The sequence below is a fragment of the Argiope bruennichi genome, chromosome X1, assembly GCF_947563725.1.
Source record: "Argiope bruennichi chromosome X1, qqArgBrue1.1, whole genome shotgun sequence".
Taxonomy (NCBI): domain Eukaryota; kingdom Metazoa; phylum Arthropoda; class Arachnida; order Araneae; family Araneidae; genus Argiope; species Argiope bruennichi.
The window spans coordinates 40,137,331-40,164,597 of record NC_079162.1 but is presented as its reverse complement, the minus strand read 5'-3'; the positions used below and the strand labels follow the sequence as shown (position 1 = coordinate 40,164,597).

General features: G+C 28.3%; 1 protein-coding gene across 3 annotated transcripts in view; it reads left to right on the top strand.

Moving 5' to 3' along the window:
- The window catches only part of LOC129958708 (sortilin-related receptor-like), a 126,182-nt gene that overhangs the window by 71,118 nt on the left and 27,797 nt on the right, over positions 1-27,267 (top strand). For all 3 annotated transcript variants that reach the window (XM_056071356.1, XM_056071357.1, XM_056071358.1), the window contains 3 exons: positions 8,463-8,523; positions 14,066-14,144; positions 17,320-17,472. In XM_056071356.1, the coding sequence (XP_055927331.1) occupies positions 8,479-8,523; positions 14,066-14,144; positions 17,320-17,472 (277 nt within the window). In that variant the 5' untranslated portion in view covers positions 8,463-8,478. The remainder of the gene's footprint in view (positions 1-8,462; positions 8,524-14,065; positions 14,145-17,319; positions 17,473-27,267) is intronic.

The window sequence follows — 27,267 nt, the reverse complement described above, 5'->3', positions numbered from 1 at the left end:
TTTTTTTATGCGTCGAACATAACAAACTCATAAAGTGGCTTTAATAAAACGAATAATTTATTATTAAAACCTGGTATGGAAAGCTGTTGCGACTGTTTACTTTTATAAACGACTTATATAATTAAAAAAATTCATCTTTATTAACCAATAAATGATGTGAAACAATTTTTATGATCATGTTGTATTTGCTTCGATTCTGCAATTATGAAAGCAAATAAACGTTATCGTGTGGTAAAACAATTAATTCTATAAACTCGCGCTATAACAATACTAACGGGATTTTATCAAAATGAATATTGTATAAAGTATTTTTATATGAGAAATAATTTTTATTTAAAAAAAACAGGCGAGAATGCGTTTCCCATAGAAATTACTGTTTTTTTCTGAGAAAGATTTTTAGAATTATCGAATAAAACATTATCTACGTACTCGTAGTTTTAACGTTGCAGTCCTTAATCTTTGAGGAACTGAAATCCAAATTCTATTCAGTTTTAATGATACTCCCCTTGCAACTTTTTGTTAAATTTTAGACTTAAACCATTCGTATAATATTAAATTAATAATATAAATATTGTGATAATTTATTTTTGAATAAGCGAAATTTATTTGGTCTTATTTCGAATGGAATTATAATTTTTTCTTATTTTTTACTTCACTTCCATATCTTCATTTTTATTTTTTATTTTTGCACTCCTTATAGGGGCGCACCCTACAAGAAAACTAACTGTACCTACAAGAAAACTAACTGTACTAAACAAGAACATTTGTTTAATACATAAATACAGACTGATATTTTAGTATTTCTCTCTACATACCTTTTTTCCTGGTAAGCTTCAAATAAACCGTTTTTCAGAAAAAAAAAATTCATAAATTTTTCCCGGGAAAATTACCTACAAATTTAATGTCATTTATTCATACTTATTCACCTCAATTTTCTACAAAACATTCATGATAAATCCATTAAAACAATGTGAAACCGACCCTCCCGTTTAAGCAAAAGTAATTAACCTGAAGCCATATAATTTCCAGAAAAATGCCGGGACATGACGCCCTCAGCTGTCACGGTAACTATCCTCTATACATAACCATCCCGAAGTTCTCAGTTGATGTTTTTCTTCTTAAAACTAGAGGTGCTTTTCGATTTCGGTTATATAATGAAGCCATTTCTTCTACCTCACGTATTCTCTATGCCGGGCACGTAATTACTAGGTGGGGAGGCAACCAGATCATCAATTTTCCAACAAGGTTTATGTTGAGATTGATGGTCTACGGCCTCTCTTTAAAAAAAAAGGTACAGAAAGATTCTTTAACTTTTGGCGGCTGCAGCACCTTAACATTGACTCCTACTTCTCATATTCTGTAAAGGTCTTTGGCTGTAAGCGTTAAATTTTTTCACTGTAAATCTAGGTATTATCCGGACAAGTGTTTAAATAGATGATGGTGGCCTTACACTGGCTACTGTAATAACACGTTAATTGTGTTAAGTAAGAATTTGGCTTAGTATTTTTTTTTGTGTATATTTTTTATTCTCCTCCGGAGTGATGCTTATTTGCAATCAATTTCAAGTAAGGAACTTCGATTTAAATTATAAATTAATAAATTTATAGAATAACCGAAAATCAGATATATATAACGTGCAGGATTAATTTTAACAAGGTTTATATTTTTCACAGAAGTTTTGAGCATCGCTTTTGTAAGTTATTAATTAAATCATGGCCATTATTATCACACATTGGTTAACCATTATTGATTGGCCATTATTATCACACATGTTAAAAAATGATTTTATATATTTAACGTGAAGTTATACTTCTTACTTTTTTTCCTCTTACTGTGCACTCACTGATTATTTTGAATAGATCTCAATGAATGCTGGGCGTTTCAATTTTTTAAACATATACTCGGTGTAGATTGATTGAATCTGGCTCTCATACTTGAAACTACACCAAACTCTTCATTCTTTTTTGGGTGGCAATTTAAAAAACTACTTATTACTTCAACTTCGATTTAAATTCAACTCAGTTAGTAAACTTTCCAGGTAGCTAGAGATTTATTATATTTAATTTAGAAATAAAACTTTTGATTAGATAAAAAGGCTTAAACAATGAAAAAGTCCACCCCACGAAAACTTTTTCATAACGCAGCATATCAGAAGTTTGCGACGTAACATAGCATGAGTAGTAGATACAGCATATGTTTAGGGGCAATAAATTTCAAGTTAAAGAAATTTTCCAAGCAAAAACTAAAATGTTTTATTAGATCAAATTGAATAATTCAATTTAATCAATTTCTGCTTCTGTTTAAGATTCATTTTTGTATAATATTTGAAACACTATACTTTATTTTATATTGAAAAATAGAAATTTAAGTAATGTGATGTAAAAGACATTTAAAAAAAGTAATAAATCTAACAGAACTGTCCCTTAGAATCAAGAAGAACTTCTATATTTCATTTCTTGTTTTCTTTAGCTTTTGAAATGGATATCATTCAGTCTTTTTGACATTCTATAAACATTCTTTTCTTTCCGACTAAGAGGATGAGCTATTGTTTAACTCAGTGGTATTCGGGAAGATAGTGCAATTTTTTCAACAATTCGATAAAAAACGTTGGGTAAGATTCTTTCCAGTTGCCGATCAAAACAAACATATATGGAAGCTAGGTTCAGTATTCCAAGAATTTTATGAAGTCATGCAGGGGGAAATGAAAGACTTTACTTTATTAATCTGTTGTTGGTAATAACTCATGTTGACTATACTGCGAGCGACACCATCATCAGTGAATGACAGGATACGTGCTTCCACGCATCCTATAGTGACAGTAAAAAATGGATTCTTTTGAATGCTAGAAGAAAAACAATAAATCTAACCAATTTTTAACAAACAATATTGATCGTATCTCATGAATTTTGATATAGTACATAAAGATAAAATCACGCAGGATTGAACTTTTGAAGAAAGCCTCTGTAATGGAAATATTTCGAAATGCAATTAATTAACGATATTAATTAGATTGTTAATCTGAACAAATATGCCCCCTAGATTCATTTTTATCGATACCAGTTTTGTGGAAATATGATAATAAATACTCGAGTTATAGATACATCCTGTTTGCTGTTGTTTCTGACTACCATACATATAGTTAAAAACAGGTATATCTTGGTTAATTCAGGAAGTCTGGTCATTTTGTGATTGATAAAATGAAAACGAACCTTAACGAAATTGAAATCAATAATATACAATATTTCAATTATTTACGTAACATAACCGCCATCTATTCCCTAAAATAGAATCGCCACATTTTATATAGCGTTAAAATTAAAGAGAATTCTTCGGAATCTATTTTTCAAAAATCTTTGATAATGATATGAATTAGTTGCGTATAAGTAAAAATTTAAATTAATATATTAATTAATAATTAAATATTATATTAATTAACCATATATTATTGAAATCGACATTGTCATAAAGCAATAATATAAAAGTTAATGAAATATGTTATAAAGAGAGAAAAATCTGAACTTTCTCTTCGGATCCGGAATTTCTGGCCACTTTATCTTCCCGATTTGCTTCACGAAATTCTAAATTATTATAAATCATTTTTGGAGGAGAGAAAGGGGAGCAAAAATTTGAGGAAACATAATATTTGTAATTTATCTAGCATAATATTTCATTGGAGTTTGAAAATAGAGCTTCCATTGCCTTGTTTTCAATTCATTTTAGTTCAATTCCACCATAATCTAAAAATTCTCATAAAATTAGTTATAAAAGTCTAATCTCAAAAATCACGGGAGTTTTAACGTTATTTTTCTTATTTAATTAGGGCTCGGCTCGATTTCCAGATGTTCATTTTGGTGTTTCAGATTATCATTTAACAAACTTCTTGTTAATGAAAAAGAAATTTTATCACTTCTCACCTTAGTGTCAACTCATTTTTCGTTTTAATTATTGCTTATACAGACGTAAAAGATCGTAAAATGAATAGTCAGCTTTTTTTCATGTCACCGCTATAAAATGTTAAGTGCTTTCAGTCATGAAAAGTCTATTCATACAAACCTAAAATAACATAGTTACTTGAAAACATATTCTTTTCATATGCAAATTAATTGTGAAGGCTATTTGCTTTTCGTTTTTAAATATGAAGAATATTTATTTGAACCTCAGCTTTCTTGACATTATTTATGTTACATTTCTATTTTTTTTTTTTTTTTTTTTTTTTTTTTCGTTTTCACTGACATTTATTTACCCAATTATAATACAAACGGAAAACAGATTGCACTCATGTGTCGTATGCAAGCTAGTTAAAAAAATTTAAAGGTTCTTAACAGATTGTAGTAAATAAAAATGAATTTTGTCTTCCTTATATTTCATTATATTAATTCTTATGGGTAAAAATTTATAATATTTTTTAATGTGTGCCATAATATATGTTTTCTCTGGTCCAACTCTAACAGGTGTATATATATAAATTCCCACATAAATTATTGTTGTATTTACCATAAAAACTATGGAAAGAGAAGACCATAATCAGTTTGACAACTTTTGCAAGTTAGTAAATGTCAGGCAATTTAAATTATTTCTGTAGATAGATAATTTAGATTTTTTAAAATAAGATTATTATTTTAATTAGATAGATTTCGTTTAGTCATTTAAAGAAATAATGAAAGCTGTTATAATTTATGTTTAACAAAAAATTAAATTACAAAAAGATACACGCAGCAAAATAGTCCGTGGGAGTAGAAACATATCCTGTAGAAAATTCATTCTTATCTAACTACTTTTAATGATTTATAAAAATCAGATTACTTTTGACTCAAAACATTAGCTTTATTTAGAAAATATAGAACATAATGTGTTATTTCAAATTCTTATAAATTTCAAAAACTAAAGAAAATTTTTAATGAAAATTACAAGAAAATTTTCGCCTTTTTATAATTTGTTATTTTATCACTATCCATTTATTGCTTGTGTCAATATTATTGTTTTCTATTCGCCTCGGACGACTAGCTGGTTCTGCAGAAATATTGTTTATATTTAATTTCAGATAAATCGTTTAAGTATAATTTCATTCCATGATTCCCCCAAATTATATAACATTAAAGCCATTTTATTCTAATTGCCTTACTTAAATTCTGTTTATTGTGTACATGAACCTTTCTAATACAAATCAGACACATGGCATCACAGCGATAGTGATAATATAATAGCGATATAAAAATCCGATTCATCTGTCATCGAAATTTTACGATACTGTAAACTTCCCTTTTTTATTTGTCTACAAGAACAAATAAAAATGAGAAGTATAATTCATATAGATTATACTTCCTGCTATAGATTATACTACATTTTCTTTAGTTTTTGAAATTTATAAGAATTTTCAATAAGCCATTATGCTCTATATTTTCTAAATAAAGCTAATGTTTTGAGTAAAAAGTAATTGTAATCCATATAGATTACAAAATCTATATGGATATTAAACAGAATGTTTTTTTTTTAGCTTTCAACTATGGAAAAAAAAATCACGAAATTAAATATTTGAGAAACAATGAAAACGTTTTGATTTTCTGGACAGCAATATCGGCATTTGGAAAAAAAAAATTAAAAATTGTTGAAATTCTGGAAAAATTTGTGCGACTATTAAATTGGTACCATTAAAAAGTCATTTTTAAAAAATTGAACCAAATTTAAAAAAAAAAAAAAAATTGAAATGTAAATTTTTTTTTTTTTGAAAAATTGAAATGTAAAATTTTTTTTGCAATAAAATTTTCATAAGTTATGGTATAAAAAAAGTTCATTTTTTAATTAATTAAATTCTAAATAAAATTTCGAAAGAATCTCTCCGAGGTGCACATTCCCACCCTCCAAAGTATACATGTGGCGAATTAGGTATCTGAAGGTCAAATGGTATGGCTGTAAAACGCAAATTTATACGCATTTTGAATTGGCATGTATTATTAGTAGAAATTATTAACTTTTATGTAGGAAAAGCATTGTGATTAGAAGAAAAATACTCAACCATATTTTTAATTGTTTACCTCCCATAATTAGTTAAACTCGAAGAAAAATGCTCTAACCACGATACTTTTTCATATTGAAGAAGAGATAGCAAATGTTGGGGTAAAATATCTCCATTTATGAAAAACTTTTTGTTACTCGTGTCTTTCAAAACCGGAAAATTGAACAGAATCATGATAAACAGCTGGACACTATCTATAGTTAATTGCTAATTTTACTCTCGAAAAATCAATTAAAATTACATATAAAGCAATCAATGATCATTTTTACTTATTTATCTCAAAATAATTTTTATTTAGACTGAAATTTACATAATTCAGCATTTTCCTGGCATATCATTAACATATTTATCATTTCTGTTATTATTAATAATAATAACTACTTGTAATTCTCTTGAAATAAAAATAATGGAAATAGAATATACCATAACATATTTGCTTAAAATTAATTATTTAAGCTAAAAAAGGTTATAATTTTGGAAATTTTCCTCCAATATTGAAGGAAAAATACATCACAAAATCTAGAAAAAATTATCATCATCCATGAAAAGCTTTTTGTCATTCTTGTCATTCAAAAACCAACAAATTGAGCAAAGTTCTGACAAAGAGTTGGACACCAGTTATCGGATAGAACAATCGTACATTCCTCAAACTGTTCCATCCTTTCTTGAGACATCAGAATCAGATTTTCTTTTGAAAGCATCCTTTGGCAATGAATTACGATAAATCTTTTCCGCTCGTCAACAACTGGAGCAGTGACAAAAAAAATGAAAAAAGAATCCCAGAACTTTTGTACCGAATGAATCTTGAATGAATGAATGAATCGCTTTTTCGATTTATTTTTCTTCGTGTATTGCATCCCAGGCATGACGGAAGTGTTACTCATGACCTTTCGGGTTCACGACGTTTTCGCTGGCTGGGTGCCATCGTTTTCATATGCAAATCATTTCATCGGGCTATACTGATGTACTGTGCACCAGTTTAACCCATTACATTACCCCATTATATATTTTCTTCCCATGAGATAAGTCGGCAACAAGATAAAATAAGTAATTGATTGAAACACGAAGGTGTGTTGCTCTAAACAAAAACAAACCGTTTTTATTTACGGTTCAGGTTGAACTAAAGCTCATCCTTTATGCAACTTATAAGATAGTATCATCCTTTCATAAAAGTCTTAAAGGGAAATACATTTAAATGATCAAGTTTTTACATTATGTTGAGAGGCAGGTATTTGTGTTTATCAAATTTAACAAAGTAGATGAAAAACATCATTTTTATCATAACAAAGTAAACGAAGTTTTGCTGACACTGAATATTGTAACTTAAAATATATGAAATGTAACAATTTTTCTTTAAACATAATTTTTCATTTTGATGGTCATTAAAATTTTTTATTGTTTCAGTAAACCCTTGTGGCAAAAATATTATTTTGAATAAAGTGTAAGAAGATACTTGCCTTGAAAAAATTGCTTTTGATAAAAGAAATTGTATAAAAATACTATAGTTTTTTTAAAGAAACTATGAATTTTATAATCAAAATACATTGAGCATTAAATTTTGTATGTTTTCAGTGTGCTTAAAATGCATAAATTCTTCATAAATAAGAAAAATAGAATTGAAAATCATTTAAATGAGTCATTCCCGATAAATTTGATTTCTTCCCTAATTAAATTATAACATTTTAAATATTCCAATAATAATACATTAAAACAGATTTGCGAGTTTATTTTAATTCTTAGGTTAGAAAATTTTCTTTTCGCTTATAAGTTACAATCACATGAAATAACAAATTTAATTAAAAAACTTCAGCTGTTTTTGGCTGATTTCTTTAGGATCTCATTTTTGATAAAGTAAACTGTTAACTAGTCATAAATAACAAATCAGCCATACTTATCAGTGCCTGTTAAAATTAATTAAATTCCTCTGACCGTTATTTATAAGATAAGAAAACTTATCAGCAAGTTTATTTTTAAAGAATAATATATAATTTCAGCATGTTTATGTTATATCTTTTGAAAATGATTTTTAATATTATAATTTAAAAAATAAATAAACTTTATCGTCTGCTTAATGCTGTTAAACTTATAATATTTTTTAATAACACAACATTATTACAGTATATGCAATTAGCGGAATTTTATTTATCTCAGATAAATTGTTTATGTAGCAAGAAATGTTTTGTTCTGAAAAGAATTACCTTTAATCTGGAGAAAAATTGGATGTCTATTTAGAGACAGATAAAAAAAAATGCTATTCCTTATTGAAAAGTTACTATTATACTTTATTCAAAATATCATTTGAATATAAAGGTTTTGATAACATTTTCAAAAAAATATCATTTCAATAATTATTTTCATTTCAATTCGTAATAATTGGATAGTGATTTAATTTAATTTAATTTTTTTTTCGTTTTATTTCATTTAACGAAATTTTCTCTTTTATTTTTAGATCAGACATCAAGAAGATGACAGTATGTTTCTCGTCACTTTCTTTGATAATCATCTCATGGGTAAGATTTTTTTTTTCTTTTTTGTTATTGATATCTGAAAATTTCCGGATTTCTAATCGTTTGAACTAGATGAATTATAAGCTTGAATAATTTCTTGTTTAATTAACTTTTTAAAGAATGAAATATCTTAAAATAAATAGGATGGTGCTCGATAATTAAATTTAATTTAATAAAAGCGTTTTTTTTTTTCATCCCGATGTGTTTAGAGAGGTATTTTCAAATGAATCGTCAATATGGAAACGAACTAAAAGAATTCATTATAGCTATTAAAAAAATCAAACTTTCGAAAGCTCTTACAGAAGGGCTTATGTCATTTAATAAAACTTGAGAACAAAAGCTTCTTTTAATATTGTGTAATTTAATCCTGAAAGTTTTCTAACGTAACCGTAAGGAACGATCTTTAAATTCGTTTTACTTTTTAAAAAATTAAAATAATTTAAGTCTTAAATGGAAAAAAAAAATAATATTAAGGTTTTTTTTTACATTTATTTTAAAAAAATTTAAGACGAATTAAGTCTGAAATAGAAAAATTGAGTACTAAAATTATTTTTTATTAGAAACTTTCTTAGAATTTTTGTCATAATACCAAACCCTAATATCTTAATTGGTGCTAAAAATGGCAATATTTCACTTAAAATAATCAAAGTATACATTTTGAGTTTATTTCACTTTTTATCACCTTAAATTATATGTTGGTTACCACCTCAAAAAAAAAATTAGAATGCATCTAATCAGAAAACTGCTCAGTAAATTTCAAGCTTGTAATTTATTTTATGAGTATTATTTTTTATTCATAATTTGGAAGAATTATGGAAAAATTTTCATTAGTTGTTCAAGCGATGAATAAAAATCGTACAGTACTTGATTTTAGACCATTATTGCTTGCTCAAACTCGAATTTAGCGGTTCCTTATTTACAACTCTAGCTAACTAACACTCTAGCGATTATTTCACATTTTAGAATATGATAAAATGCGAAATTCGGAAATGGCAACATTTCAAATACACACTATTTAGGACATGCAAATAACTTACTATGAAGGTATATGCAAAGATTTTACATAGGCAAAAATGTTAAGTCGTAAGCTGAAAAGGTTAGGTTTTATCGGCATCGAATAACTCCTTTGTATGCAATGTTTTTATTTTTACCTGTTAACCAGGTAATTATATTAAGGTCGTCTCACATTGAAATATTTCGTCATACCCAGTTAACAGGTTAATATTACTATTTTGAATCTATGTGAATGAAAACTATATTTTTAAGGGATACTTTTCTCCCACACAATTGTTTTCCTACGCTTTGTGTATAATTAATTAAAATTCTTACTTACTATGCATGCTACTTTATGCAAAATTAATCCCGATTTAAATCTGCCCTCCCTATGATGTATTTAAGAGTATTGCCGTTCCTTTATTTTTTTTAATTGTTCTACAAGATAAAATCAATAAAGTATGAAGCTGTTAGTATACCATAGGGATTAAGTAGCGATCAATTTTTCATCATGAAAATCAGTAGCAGAAAAAATTGACCCTTTCTTTCATGTTTAAAATGATCAACCTTGCTTTCAGTTTGCAATTAAAAAGGGATGTTAAGGAAATGAAAAAATTTCTGAGATAGTGCTGAAAGAAATAGGTATCTCTTGAATTTTAAACGTTCGGATAGAATAGAATAATAATGCAATAAGAAAGTCATCTGGATTCTTCGAATATATATATGAATAATTCACAATAATAATATTTTTGAAAAGGCTATGCGAGAAACCTGTTAATTAGAAATTACCTAATTGATTTTCTTCCATAATAGTTTGTTTGTAAATGATTTTCTTATCACAGCAATTTATTCATTCTATTTCATAATCTCTTTTCTGATAAGCAGGAACAATCGGTAAATAAGTACCCGTAAATAAATTAAAACAATAATATAAGCTTACTTTGCAAATTTCATTGCTGGCGTATAAATTATTCAAAATGATGTGCAAACGATAACTTTAATTGGCGATTTAATACATTCGCTGCACCTATCTTAAATATGACAGAACTGGAGCGATGCATCAGGAAATGGCTCGAATTTGAAAAATTACTCATTCTCTGTAACTAAAAACAGATCAGTTGCTTATTCTCTTTTGAAAAACGATTTTTTTTTTAGACTGCCGTTTATTAAGCATAGGTGCAAGTAGTCTTTATCGGTGCAAACAAAAAAAAAAGCAGCTGCCATTTTCATTGTTTATTCTGAATTCTGTCTTATCGGTTGGCGATCGATTGTTTCAAACTAAGAGCGCCCAGTTTTCTTTCACACAGAAGTTCTTGTAATTATATGAGTTGTGACTTGACTGTTGAGTTCTTCAAGTAGTAATTAACAGAGATACTAAGCAGGGGCAAATATGTTGAGCACTCTGTTACAAAAAAGGTCACAGGTCTGAAACAGATATGTGACCCCGACGTCTACAAAAACAGATAGGATGGCAAATTGTTTGGTGGAAGGTTCGTCGACTTAATAGTGTTTTTCAACTTCCCGTTTAGAATATTAGCGTTAGTGTGACAACACTCGACCTTCAATACATGCCGGAAGGTAGCAGGGAATTTCATGTGCTTGTGTGGGCGTTATATTTACAGTTTGTAAATCACTGCCGGAAAGTTTGTTTTAGTTGTTCAACTTAATCTTGCCATCATTCATCTTGAAACACAAGACCAAAACAATACAGGTAATTCACTCGTTAGCATACGTGATATATTTCCGAGAATGTTTATAGACGGAAAACAATTCGATAAGGCGAAATGTTTCCTCTAGTTAATATATGCAAGATTATTTTGTATTTATTTTGTAGTCGTCGGAGCTGTACATGGGTTTAAAAAACCTTTCATGAAAAATCTTAAAAGTGTGTTTTTTTATATATTGTTCATCTGTTATTTGTTGAAGTGTCAAAAAAGAAAAAATGAAAATTTTAGTTTAGTTTTTTTTCTTTAAATGTCAAATCTAAATACATGTCAATATTTCTTTAATCACAATATCTTATCGATACGCATGTAATCTGCATCTATTAGAAATAATTTACATACATTTGTAAATTGTCTTTAATGCATTATAATTTGAATCGTTTCTACAGAATATTCATTTAACAGAATATCCATAAGACTAATTACTATAATTACTTAGGAAAAATTATAAAACTGGATGAATATATTATAAATATATTTTAAATCCTCCAGATTCATTGCGACCATTTAAAATTAAAAATTGGTTATATCTAAAAGAGGATTAAAGTTGAAAAGTAGAGTTATACAGAGCTCATTATTGCATTATTATAAAACATCATTATTGCTCATTCTTTTTTTTTTCAAGGAGTGATTGAATATAATTGTTAAGGCAATATGGAATATCCATACTTCAAATTGAAGGCTTACAAAGCGAAAATTAGAAATTTCTTTTCAGAAATATCTTAAAATTAATAACTTCCTGACAATCATGGATGTAGTTGAGAATTCCGATAATTTTGATAAACAAGGAAATAGTTAAGAACTCTGACAATCTTGAGTTTTCTTATGAAAATTATTTTAACTGATTTTGTCAATAAATACTATAGTCGAACTTGTGATTGCGGTCAAACTTATTATTCAAAATAACAGGAAACTATTGTATGCGACAAACTAAATGACATGTTTCAAACTAAACTGAATTGTATAAAAGTCATTCTTCATGTGATATATAATTCAACAGCAATGCCAGAGAGAAGTAAAACTTGAAAGATATTTAAAATTTGAATATATTTAAGTTGTTAGTTTAGTTTTGAAGACTTCATGACATTTAAATTTAAATCCGTCTCTACGTGTACTTACATGGCTAACATACAAGTTTGTGGGAAAGTTCAGACACCAGTGTAAAGCTGCGGCCCACCCAAGATGAAATCTTTGAACTTGCTTCAAATGCTCGCATAGATGACAGTGTAGCTTTTCTTGCGCCTTAGGGTCTCAGTTCAAATCTTAGATGAAAGATTATGCTTATGAGGCAGTGCATACATCTGTTTCCTATATAATCGATTCGTTTCCAGAAGCTGTATGAATAGAACCATTGCAATTTATTTTGATTCAAAAGAAAAGTAATGATTCTCAGTTATTAACAAACGTTCTAAAAGCTATTTTCATTAGGGAGTTCGCATGGTCTTCAATTTCAGTTATTAAAAATGTATGATTGTGAATTGACAAGTCGTGCTAAATGAAACTTTCAGGATATATAAGTAGTTAGTGAGCTTATAACTGAAATGCGCTTTTAAGTATATTCAATATAGGATATTTTTATCATTCGAGTCACGGTATACGAAATATTTTTATTTTTAAAATCCAGAATGTTCTCACCTTTTCCTTGTAATGAAATCAATTTGAATTACGTCATAGTCACAGGAAAGGCATACTAATGATACCATTGCTTGAGATACGCAAAATTAGTAATGACTGATTGCAAATTAGAACTTTTTTTTGTCACTATTAGTCTGTTGTTATCCTAGAATCGGAAAAACCATCAATCAATCATAACGCAAATTCATTCAAAGTCTTCGATTCTTCTCAAAAAGAAACATTTATAAGACTTAAAGCTTTCTTACTTTATAAGTAATCAGGTACTAATTACTTGAAAAGAAACGTACTTACAGAGTTATTAGCAAACTATTTCTTGATTTATATGCATTGAGCTGTTCTGAATTGAGCTCCGTCGTGACAATACACGCCTACTTCATGGCCCCAAGTTGTTTCCATTTACACCAATTTGTATTTAAAAGGTTAAAGGACTCTAAAGAAAGCTGTGAATTATACTATCTGGACGTGCGGAAAGATTTAAGAAAAGAATAATAAACATCGTGGGAAATAACAGAATCAAAAGCAGCCGATTAATTTTTCGTGAAAGGTTATATTAATATATGTTAATTACATTTTTCGTAATCTAGAAAAACGCTATACGTATAAATTGGATGGCTCTGAAAATTCAAAAATAGTAAAGAAAAAAGGCAATTAATTCGTAATAAATATCCGTAAGAATATTTTTAAATTATTCTTTGTCTTATTACAAAAACAACTAAAATATATACTCTTCTTATTACCGAATTCACGACTAGATGAAAATCTTTCAGGATTAAAATCACAATAGGCATACTAAGTCTTTGAATTTATAATTCCACATAAAAGGAATTATAAATCGAAATGGGCTCTTCCGGGTTATTTATTCAGTCTAATAATAATAAAAACTATTATTAACTTGGATGAAAATAGAAATAAATAACATGGACATTTATATTTCACAATCGTACATGCCCATGTATGAATAATCAAAGTGATCTAAGTCTAGCAGCTCTAAGAAACTTTAAGTATTCCTTAATATATTCGATTCAAATGTTATATAGGTTTATTTACATTTAAAATTAAGTATTTTCTCTAAGCACCTTTACTTTAAGAAATAACGGAACAAAGATTTATTATTTTGAAAGGATAATTATTCGTTTAAAATTATTTTACATTTCATTTACCCTTTTTAATGAATTCATTTGTTTTTATTGTAGGTGCTATCATGCTTTCTCCTGCAAAGCAGTTATGGCTTACCGAAAAGGGGAAGAGCATCGCATGTAATGAGAGGGTTTGGTGAGTAACACACTTTACATATTTCTGTTAATTTCAAAGAACTTTTTATCTTGTGCCAGTGGTCTTTGTGGTGCACAATTTTCTGTATCACATATTCAGTCAAGAACCCTTTCTTCTAATTGCTTTCGTGGTTTTTAGAATTTCAAAAAAACTTTATTATTCAAAAAAGCTTTATATTCGTTCTGCCGAGTGATATTGAATTAGTTATTCTAAAATTTATCAATAATCATTTAATTTCATAAGTTTTTCTGGCGGAGAGTTACTTTTATTCAGATTTAATATCTTAAAAACAATATTTTCTTTCAAGTAATTTGAAAACCAATTTCTGAAATCAGCTTAAATCATACCTATACTCTTCAACAATAATTTTTGTTAAGGTTTTTTTATTATTATTATTATTTTAATTTATTTTTATGCTTTGATAAATTTTGGCAGTTTAACAAATTGACATCAAAATAGAATTTCAGTTAATTATTTGAAATTACCCGTTTTTAAAAATGTCGGTTTATTTTTGGTTAAATGAACGAAATCGTCTCTTATTTGGGTTCCAATAGTGAATTCACTAATTGATTTTGCTTTCTCTTCTATTTTCGCATCAATCGGTGTAAAATAGCTTCACAAGTTTTTAATATGTGTTAAGCTATTCATAATGATATTTAAAGAGAGAATTTTGTGCCTGTATAAATAATAAGAAGAAATATATATAAAGCAATTTTTTAAATTTTTGCGTGTCAATTAAGGCAACATCGTAAAAATTCTTTAGATTATCTTACAAAATCGTTAGTTTATTTATCATTTTAATACTCCTAGATAGTAGCGTTTGATTTCACTATATAGAAATGAGTTTTAATTTAATAATCAAATATTCTACTAAAATTACATTAGAGGTCAAATAAAATACTAAAATTAGATTAAATAAACAAGTATTTACAGTTATTGCACCGTTATTATAATTCCATCATTTTTTTTTTAAATTATTGTATATCGTTCAAGGACTTTTAAAAGCCAATTGCATCCATTGCATAGAAGTTCATTTTTTTATTTGCTACCACAATGATCCTTGTTGCACCTGCAGTACGGCGAACATCTGGCATTTGCGCAACAATTAGGGAAGAATAGGGGAATTCCACGCACCTAAGAGAGTTTCGTAGTAGTGAATTTATTAATGATTTTTCGCTGAACAAGTTTTAATATTCATTAAGTGCAACGGTTTAATGTGAAGTGAGAGCAGTTCTTTTTTGTTCAACTGGTTTATCTTTTCCCAAATAATCAATTTTCTAATAAATATATTTGAGCGATATTACGACCTGTGGTGGGTAATTACGCGCATGTACCTTTGATCTAAAATTTTGAGAATTATGAGTAAAAGAACTGTTTATTATGAACTCTATAAACATAAATGTACATATTAATCCAAATTGATCTAAAATTCACATATTTTATTAAAACAAAGAACAAATTACTGAAATAATGAATTTAAAACATCAAAAAATTGACTTAGATTTCTCTCCAACAATAACGAGTCTTTACGAGTCTCATCAAAGTTAACTAAATTCAATAGCCAGTTTTCAAAGATTCTGATATTAAAGAGCAAATCTGCGAGATTACGCACAATTACCCAGGATTCTAAGGTAAAAAGATGTTTTATCCTCTTTTGTCTTTGTACTTTCCCAAGATTTTGTTACCTTGTTATTTGGTTTCTTCGAAATTATAGAGTCTTTATGATTATTATTAATTTGTGTTTTTTAATAATTGCTAGTAAATTTTTAAAGTATTTTCAATTTTCTTCTCCTTTGAATTAGCGACATGGTTTATGATTGCCAGTTTGGACCTTTTTTTGATTATAGGGATCTCTTATAAAAAATCCTTTTTTAAATATGTCGCGTATAATTTCAAGGCATCTATAAAATTTATAAAATATCCAATTAGATAAAGCATTTTTTGACCAAAATAATACCGCGCATCCATTTTCAAGCTGCGCAGCAATACCTCACTCATTTTGTTCATCTAACAGGTCTCATTTTGGTTAAAAATTAATAAATTAACTCAAAAAATTATTTATTCGAATGGAAAAATGCCAGATATAACAATAATTGCAGATTCAAGTTCTTTTTATTGCTTTGGAAAGGAATTTTATCTTAAAAACTAGGGTCCGAAACAATAAGAAAATTTCGATTTCTTTCAGTATCCGATAATGCTCTCTAATAAAAACGATGAATTAGAAATATACAAGTTCTTCTCATATTCTTTCCACCATGCAGAAAAATGGACCAAGTGATAAGTGGATCATTTCTCTCGCTTATGATATGATATTTATTCTGAATATAAATAAGACATTGAGAAGCGGATTGGACCAACCCATAGTTTCTACAAATTAAGCTGGGGCATGATAATGAAATGGGAAAATTTTCTTTCAAAACCAGTATCGCTCTTCTTTACTAGACATCAGCGCTAGCCAAATATTTCGCTGGCAGATTTTTATAAAATATGATCTTTAATTCGTTTAACCAAAATTGCAGGTTAATTTTCACTGGTTCTAAATTCTTCGTATATCTTTGATTAATTTTTTTAAAAAAAGTACATCTAAAATTGAAGAGAAAAGACAGGATAGATGTTCGAGATGAGCTATGAGAACCTGTTTTATGTCTTCTTTGATTCCCCAAATGCTGTGCTATTAGAAGAAAATATACATTTCATATTAGAATATAACAAAAGCAGCTGCTTTCATGAATTGATAAGACAAATGTAAACTGAGTTGTTTAAATTACGATCTACCAGTCGATTCAATACTAGAAAAATCTGTTGGTAATCTCTGATTCAGGACTCGATATTAGTTCCAGACCAAAGGCATGTTAAGTCGGTCGGCTTCAAATGTCCTCTGTTTGGTATGCAATGGCAGTTATGTGAGATGTACCGTACTCATCATCTGATTACAGTTCAGAACTAAATGTCTGTCTCCAAATATAAGTCGGTCGGCTTCAAACGTCCTCTCTTTGGTATGCAATGGCAGTTACGAGAGGTGTACCGTACTCATTATCTGTTCAGAACTAAATGTCTGTCTCCAAATAACCGTAGTATAAATTCAAAACGAGACTGATTCTACCTAAAACCCATGGTTTAGAGCATGTTGGGTTATTTTCCATTGGTTATTAATTATACTTCTTTTTCTTTATAGATATGCTGCCCCATAATATAGAACTATTTCAACCATGTAGATCATCCTTCGAGTGCCTTCTCTACATTCCTCATAGCCATTGCGATTGGAACTCAAAAGTGTGCACATGTCAACCATATCATGTTTCATACAACAACACCATGTGTTTGCCAGGTAAGATTAAAATCGAATATGAATGTAATCAATTGAAAAATTCCCTGTAAATAACAAATAATAGCAAAATGGAAAATGAAATCTTTCAGTAGACTAGCTATAACCTCTCCGACTAATCATATTTGAAATTTTAATTTATATCGATTAACGAGCTTCAAATTGTCAATCGTTCTGTTTAATATTTGCACATTTTAGCTTGAGAGTTTCTACGACCAACTGGCTGAGTCGCAAATGTGAGTCACTGTTGCACCAAAAATCTGCTGTGTATATGAGCCTCAAATTTAAATTCAATTTCCTGCTCATTATCAAAATTATTTTGACGTTTGGCCTCACCGCGTCCAGCAATAATTAGAATTAACGATGCAAACGTCTATTTATAATTTTGTAACTGAATCCGGATTTAATTAAACAATATTGAAATAAATCTATATTTTCTTCGTTTAGTAGGATATTGAATGCAATTATGAGCCTTCTTTCCTTACAACCTGAGTTCAATTTTTTCAGCAATTATTTTTCGTTTTTTCTGTAAAGCGGCTGTTATAAATAACATTTAATGTATGCTCGGAGTAAAGTTAATTTAGCCATATCTTAACTATTATCATTAGATTCACATGAATAATTTTGCGTGACGTTGCATCACCGTGGAAAAACTGGAAAATGGTTTAAAAAACTGTTAATCCGAATTAATTAATATTATGATAACTAATTTGGCTCGTTTCATTAAATACGAAATATTAATACTTATGTCACAGTAGAATCTCTACAACGCAGGTTAAAAAATGTAAATCTAAGTTGAATTCAAGAAGGTATGTCTTTGATTGTTGATGTTTTTTTTCTAAAGGAAATATATAAAATTAAAGGAAGAAGATGAGATCGAATATACCCTACTGGTAGACATAAATTATTAGAAACCTGTTCTCTATTCCGAATTTCCGAAATTTCCGCTTCTGGAACTATAAAAAAAATACTGTATTTAATATCCAGTTAAAAATGCATTCCGCAGAGTTCATACAAGCCTTATTTGATTTCCACAGACAAATGGCAAAAATTCATTGTTTGTTTTTAGATAATGAAATCGAATTAAATTCGAAGGTTTTGTCACATATATTTAAATTGCTTCAACTCTTTTTGTAAGAAACGGAAGTTAATTTACATAAATTTTTTACAAATTTTGCATAAATCTTCTTGAGGAGAATGGCAAATAGAACGTTAAACTGGCATTCTAACATTTAAAGAGCATCAAATTCCATCGAAATTATCTTAACTTTTAAAATTCGGAGCACTAAAATGCTATCGAATTCGGTTCCGGGAATTACAAAATTGAATTCCAAAGATATTCCGTGAATGAGTTCTTAAATAAATATTTAGAAGACTTCAAATATTATTTGAATTGTGAGCTATTATTAAATGAGTTATTGAATGAGTCAAATATTATTGAATTATGAGTTATTTTAATCATAGTGCTTATTTATTACTGCTAGTAATGAGATTATTTCATGCCCATATTAAAATATACCCAACAATTTTATTTGGAATCAATTTCGTATTTTTATAGGAAGTAAAAAAGTAGGTAGCATTTCAGCACAGACGTTAGATGGTATGCGCAGTCCCATATATAATGTTTTTTGTAACATTACGTGAATTGATATTGAGAAATTTATTCCAGTTATTTTATGTGAAATTCAAAGCTTTATTTTTAATTTCTACTTCTGACATTTAAGATCATATCTTTTGTTTATATTCTCGATACGGTTCTTAAGTTTTAATAGGGTTCATTACTTTATTACCTATTATTGTTTTAACAGAGTTTTATAATTTCATTCCTTTAATCCGTAAAATCTATAATAATTGTATTTTTATTTTTTCTTCTTTTTTCTTTATCAAATAAATTATTTCAATACGGAAAAGAGAAAATAATTATTGAAATTTTAATTTATAGATTAGATTCCTCATAACAGCTGTCTAAATTCTGTTATTTAAATAGAATTGAAAGAACTCCTATTTCGATTCTTTTAATTAACTTTCTACTATTTAATATCTAAAAACGTTATATATCTAAAATTAATATGTTGTGTTTTCGATCTAGTATTATCATCGTAAATAATTTTTTTTTCTTCATGAAACCTTCTATTTTTTTACGTAAATAACCGTATATTGCATTGCGATACATATTTGTATCAACTCCTTTTTAAAAATGAATTTGTAATCGTTTAATAATTTATCAATTAAATAATTGTTTATATATATATAACATCGTTTCTTACGTGAAGTAAGAAATTTCCTATCACAGAAATGTTTAAAAAAGCAATTTTATTTAAAAAGTAAATTTGAAATATATTTTACATTTTGTTTTAAAATTCCTCACATATATTTATGTAGATTTACGCAACCATTTTTTTAAAATAAAAAATGCATTGAAATATTAATTGCTTTTGTAGTAAAAAAAGTGTAATTGATGAAATTATATATTATTTATAATGAAACAATTATCATTTACGAATTAAATAAAAATGATTTCTTTATTATTTATAAGAACTACAAATTGACAGAGCATTAAGACACTACCATCTTTTACCAACCTTTTTCACTTGATTGTTTTTTTTCTTTGACTATCATGTTTTACTTGATGTACCATTAATCATGTCTAAAATCTTCCAAGCAAAGAATCCTCAGTTACCATTCATGCTGAATTTTTTCACATACCTTGAATTTTGAAATAAAAAACAAGCTTTGTAATTATTTTCTGTGCGACAGTATAAAACACAACAAAACCGAGATACTGAAAAGGCTATGTCAGAGACATTGAAATGATAATAATGACTAAAATAGGAGTGAAAACTCTGGTGCAATGCCTTCACTTTTTCCGATGGTTTTAGTTCCACTAGAAATAATTCTTTTCACTCAGAATAATAATGTCTCTCGTTTCTTTTAAGTTTACGAAGTAATTCACAGTCTGTAAACTTCAACCTTTCCACTTGGCTTTTCTAATTACCATCTACATACAGTTGTTTTGTAAAAATTGAATTTGAACTCCTCAGAATTTAATTTTCTTTCCATTTTGTTATTATTCCTTTTATCCTAATCAATAGATATCATTCTAAAATTCTTTCCAACACAAAGGTGAAGTATTATTAAGATAAATAAAAAACAAATTCTTCAACTTTCTAGTGTGCATTATATCAATTAAAACACTTCTGCTTCAATTCTTATAAAAAAGATGTGCTTTAATAATTCCGAAATTATCATTTAAGAGATTTATCATCACATTTAATGAGAGAATGTACTTATTTTCTCTTTCGCTATAAAGGCGCATTTTATACTCATATTTTATGGATTTCAGTGAAAGATTAAGAGATTTATCTGATAAGCCTATGGATAAATAACTTCTTTTGAATTTAAAATATCCCTCTGAAAAGTGTGCTTTTATCTACGAATATACTATATAATATAATATTTATTCCCTGTATTTCATAAACGGCTCTAACGTTTTGAATCAAATTTTATATTTAGATAAGGTTTTGTTTTTTAAGTTAATCTATATAGGCGTCTTTCCTGAACAAATGTGATTTTACACAAAAAAAGACATTTTTTTTATAACTAACTATTAAAGCCTTTTCCTACCTGCTTTCATGCTCATGTCATATAGCACCATCTCTTAAGTTTTTCTGGTACTTGCATTGTTGCCATAAGAGGATAACATATTGGTGCCTCAAAATTTTGTGAGATGGCGTTGTATGACATTATCCGAATACGAATGTTCAGCAAACATCCAATAACAACAATGCAATTATTATGTTAATCAATCAATTTGTCGTACAAGTAACATTACCGTATCTAAATAATTCCTCCGACAAAACACAATTTTACAAATAAATAAATAATAATAAACCTATAGCGCGAAGTTCTGTCTTCCAGGTGCTAACATATATAAGTAAAAGTAAAGTACTGAATTTCAAAATCAGTGGGAATGTTTTCCTCTTGTCTTTCTTACATATTTCTACAATATAGTATGTTTTATGCTTAGATTTGTCATATAGTGAAAAGTTACAGGTAATCATTTTAAATCTCTTTCCTTTGGCCGATTGGTTCAAAATTTGATACAGACAGTCGATTCCGATGTCAAGATCACATTCAAAATATCATTTTTCTAGTCAGTCGCGCTTTTCAATGATCGTATTCAGGTATATATGACAGAAGATAGATGTCTTACCTTTAAGTGGATCTTTCTTAAAATTTGACTATAATTAACAGTTTTCTGGAAAAAATTCCTACTAAAATTCATTTAATAACTTTGGAGCATTTTTATTTATCCCGTTCACATAATTACGATTAAATATGCTGATATACAAGCAACCTGATGATGGATTTACCCCACAATTATCTACTATTTTAATGATTGGGCCATATGCCAAATATCACCCATCTAGACTGTTTTGTTTTTGCATTATCGTGTCAACACGCACACGGACGGGTGCACAGATAATAATGAATGGTGAAATATCCACTCTAAATTTGATAGATTCACAATTAATACACAAACCATGTTGGTCAATAGCAGAATTCGAGACCCGATTCCTTTGAAAATCTGCCATATATGAGTATTTGATGCATGTTGAATCCAGTATAGGTTAAACATCCCCACGCTGATAAGCCTTGAAGTTTGGAGAATAGTATCGATTTGGGTGTCGACCTCGTAAACACAAAATCTGCTGAGTTTAATACTGGTTGCAGAGGTGGATAGCAAAATTCGTGGTCCGAGATCCGGATACTTCAAAGACCTGTCATATACCAGTACCGGATATGGGCTAAATGCCCTCATGCTGTTGAGGCTGGAAGTTAAGAGAATTGAGTGTAGTCTTGGGTATAGACCTTATTATCTGACTGCTGTTCAAAATTATGAAATCTCTCCCAAAATACCTTTTCCACAGCTTCAAGATAGGAAATCAATCATTTTGAGTTTTTTAGTTTAGTTTAGTTTAGTTTAGTTATATTAACATCCTGTTTTAAAGCAAAACTAGGGCTATTTTGGGACGTACCTTGTAATTTTGAAGCGTGGTCAGATGACGAGGACGACACCTGAGCTGGCACCCCCTCCCCTCCGAACTCCATACCATATCCATCATTTTGAGATAATACTTTATAATATGTTCATTTTTGGCTTTCTTTAGTAAAAATAATAATAATAAAACAAATTTATTACCAAAGCAAAGGAAATTCATTTATTTATGGATGTTATTTAAAAAAAAATTTATTATATAAAAATTATTAACATTGCATTTATAACAAAAAAAATTAAATCCAATTATTTTCATAACAAAAAGGGAAAATCCATTTTCTTCAAAGTCAGTTCAGAATTTCCTAATTTTTCGCTCTATTCTTTTGATTCCAAACTTAAAATTGCCTAATTTTCAAAAGAAAAAAAAATCGACATTCATTTTCCAAAATATTTGAATTTTTAGTTTGTTATATAATTCTTGTGTGTTTAAAATTATTTGGATATATTTAAAAGACAAAATAAGATCATATGTTAACCTAAAATGTCAATGAAATCGTTCATCATAAATTGTTTTTTAAATTCCATTCACATAAAAAAAATGTCAAATTTTAAGATTCCCAAATAAATCACAATGCTAGTTTGGAATTTTAAAAGTAACCTTACACCAGAAAACAATTGTTGTCCGTTATTTGATTAAAAAATTGCCAACGAGCTATAAAACTTCAAATTTTGTGTGTGTGTGAAAGTCGAAATTTAGTTAAGTTCTCAAGAATTTCAAAACGTAAAATTAAGCATATCAGAAACAAAGGGAGTTTAAACATTAATCCCTCACGATTCTAATCTCTCTCTAACGATTCTCATGGTGTTCAAGAAGTATACAGGCTTATCCATTGAAATACAGATCTCTGTAATCCACATAATGAGACGATAAACATTTGAAAATTAAAAGAAATCTTTAGTGACTGCAACAAAAGCCGAAGTATTAATCAATTCATCACGAATCCGTAAGTAAGAAGGTGGTTAATATTTTATATCAGTCTTATCACTTCAAGCAAAAAAAAAAAAAAAATTTAGCCTTTCATAAAAAAAACAGGAGTTTTTTTAAGTTCATTAATTAACTATTTGTATCCGATACACTTAAACGTTTTTTACGATTGTATAAAATAAGTGGTGCATCACTTTAAAACTAAATTAAATAAAAAAATTAATGGATTGTTTTTAAGCCACTGAACTGCATAAAGGAGATAATCATTTTAAAAAAATCAAATAAACAACGGAGTAATTTCAAAAATGCGGAAGCAATTGGGAAAAAAAAAATACAATCTTCTAATTCTATATTTTGTGGGAAAAAATACCAACGGACTCGAACAATAATATTTTAAAACCAGAATTTCATTTCTATACAAATTCAGAAATAAATGCAAAACATTAAAATAAAGCATCTCTGAAACAAAGGAATTCTCAAGATTTATCACTTATACTTAAATCACTATAAAATTTCTAACGAAGATTTTTCGCTATTTTATGGTACTTCCAACAAGCATGGCGACTTTAACTACGCATTAAAATTCAGGTTTTATCGGTAATCCATGTAAAGTGACGTTAAACGTTTCAAAATTGAAAAAGATCTTTATTGATTGCTACAAAATCCTAAGTATTAATCGAATTATCACGAACTTTAACCAAATCGCCGAATTTTTAAACCTGTCATGGAAAAAAAAGGTGTTTGTTGTACGTTCCGATCACTTCCCGACTGCTTTTATTGCAAAAAGAAAAAAGAAAGAAAAAGCTGCGATTTAACGGAGTAATAAAAAAAGCTTCAAAACCTCGTTTTTTCCCTAGGGTATCCCTATTAACGGCGCTTTGTAGAGCATTCAATATGATTTTTCCGCTTAGTTTACTTCTTTAGAGTGCCTGACCTAGGTGACTTCCTTACATACTTTTTTTTTTTGTCCCTTGCTCTTCTTTTAATCGCCTGGAAACAAACAAACAAATAAAAACACCTATCGTAGAAAAAGTTGTTTTCATGAGTGAAGTATTTTTAGTATCTCATTCACATTTAAAGCAGACGGATTTATAATACATTAGCAGAATTCGACTGAATAATTCGTTAAAGCGGATAAACGGCCTGACCTTGACTAGCTTCAAGATCCGAATATCCTTTCGGAAGTTGTTAACACGCTTGAAATCGCTCAATCCCCTTAATTGCTCCTCTAAATAGTTTGGAAAAGAAATGTTGAAAAAGAATAACATTGATATTAAGTAAAAATGTTTCAAATATGTTACGGCAATAACTTTTCATGATCGTGAAGTCAAATTACAATAGGAATTTTGGAAGCAGATAAGATACATGAAATGGATCATTGAAAAACCTCATTTATTTTAATTGCTCCTTTAAATCTTTGATATTGGAAAATAATTGAAAGGAATGGAGGATTCCCTTTAAATATCAAATGCTCCAAATATATTATAACAATGCATTAACTTATCTTTTATTATTGTGGTCTAACTATGATTGGAACTGATAAAACACGTGAAATTTCTCATATCATCTTATTCACTTTAATTGTTAAATAGATGAAGAAAAGTACTCCTAGTAAAAGTAAAAATGCCTCAGATTTGTTATGTTAATTTTTCATGATCGAAGTGCACATACGATCGATATGTTAACAGTTGACCAGAGTATCCGGTTATTTACATGTATCTTTTAAAGGATATGCTGTGTGCAAGTTTGAACAAAAAACTTTTTCCGATTAAATTGTTATTTAATAACAATAAAAAGTAAATTATCCATGAAAAAATTGCAAAGTGAATGAAAGACAGTCGGATTGATTCATTCGTATTTGTCATATTTATTACTTATCTCTCCGAATTATAACATGCTTCGATTTAAAAGATTGTACATAAATTAAAGCTTAAATTAGTTTAACTGTTAATAGTACATGTGTTCTTTCATTGATATAGATGCTATTCATATTAGTCATTCTCTATATACATAAATTAATCACGCTTCAAATTGTTCCTGTAATACATAAAAAAATAAGAATGCAATGAAAAAATTAATTATCAAAAAATATTGGAAATAAATTTTCATTTCAGTTTTGATGACTTTTGCAATTCTTATCTAGTGTAAATGTAAAATAACCGCTTTTTTATTTTTCTTTTACTTTTGGTCAATTTTTTCTGTGACTCTGTTCCTCTCTCTGCCTATTCACTTCCATTAATTGTATGGGCAAATTCTGTCTGTAATAAATTCCTAAATCGGCTTGTTAACATGATTTCTGGATTATTTTCTTTATTATTAATTTATATCATGTTTAAAAACATGAATAAAATACATCGAATTAGAATTCAAAATTATAAACTTACGAACCAGCGTCCTGACAGGCGTGACTAGCAAAATCGTACTCTTGGCCCTAGTTGACACTACTAAAACAAGAGACACCCCCCTATCGGCTTAAATCGCTGTTTTCGTAACAGTGGACTTGTCTAAGTGCCATAATAAACACAAACATAAACTTACGAAAGTAATATCGCAAATTCTAAACAGGAAAAGAATAAGCATTCATATAACTTTAACAACAGAAACACTTTTAAATTTAATTGTAATCTATCATATCAGCATGTTTGATTATTTGTTCTTGAGATATAAATGCTCAATTTTGCGGTTATATATATATAATTTCTTACCTAAAGGCAAGTTTCCTGTAAGTTTTGCAATGGGTTAATCAACCATTTTAATAAATAAATCAAATCCTCTTCATTTGTATTCTAAGTCGTGAAGAAATACTCTAATACTATTCATTAGCCTATATTTAGGCTTAAAATTGGTTTGATAATAATTTTAAGTCCGTCAACATTTGCAGCAAAAAAGATAGTCTATAGAATAAAGTTAGAAGTGCAATATTTGCTATAGAGCTAAAGATCGCAATGCCCAAAAACACAACTTAAAGAGCAGATAACTATAGAAATGACACTAATGATATTCTTTTGGAAAGAAATTGAAATTTTTTGACAGTGTCCATCCATTCTATTATGAGAATGGAATCGTCAGTATAAATGCGAAAAATTGGTGAAAGTCTGAACTTATAAGTTGCCTTCCATACTTCCCGAATCTGAAGACAATATTTGTTGCATTTTTGTCCCTGTCTGGGCATACATGAAGCAGTTGGCCGAAGAGATATTTGTGGACTGCAGTCTTTTCAATTTTTTTAAATAAGAGATGAATGTGCAAGAGTAACATTTCCTTTTTTGATTAGAATGAATGGATTCTGTGGCAAATAGTAGAGGTCTTGCTGTATATTGTAACTCATCTTTATGTTGCAACAGTACACTGTAAAAGATGTTTTATTTACTAAAATTCCTTTTAATGCTAGTTGCAATAACTATTGTTCTTCAAACAGATCGTTTTCACTTATTTTCTGAACCAAGGAAGATGTTGAAAAGAAAATATTATTGCAGTATGAATTAATGTTTTTTCGATTATCTTATTTATTTTCCAATTTGTTGTACAAATATATATTCCGCTTCTTTTGATGAAATCACTTGACTATCTTCTCAAAATATTTTGCGCAAACCTGTTTACGTTTATATCTTGTTCGGCTATTAGCGATACTGTAAATAAAGTTCAGTGTTCCCAAACTGAAAACATCTCTCGGCTAATTATTTTAATGTATTCATGATAAAAACTTTTTTACCGACGAAATTCAAATTTACTAGAAAGGAAATATAGCTAACAAATATTTTGTAGTTAGAAGCAAAAAATGTTTCGAGTTAACAAAATATCGAATTTAATTTGA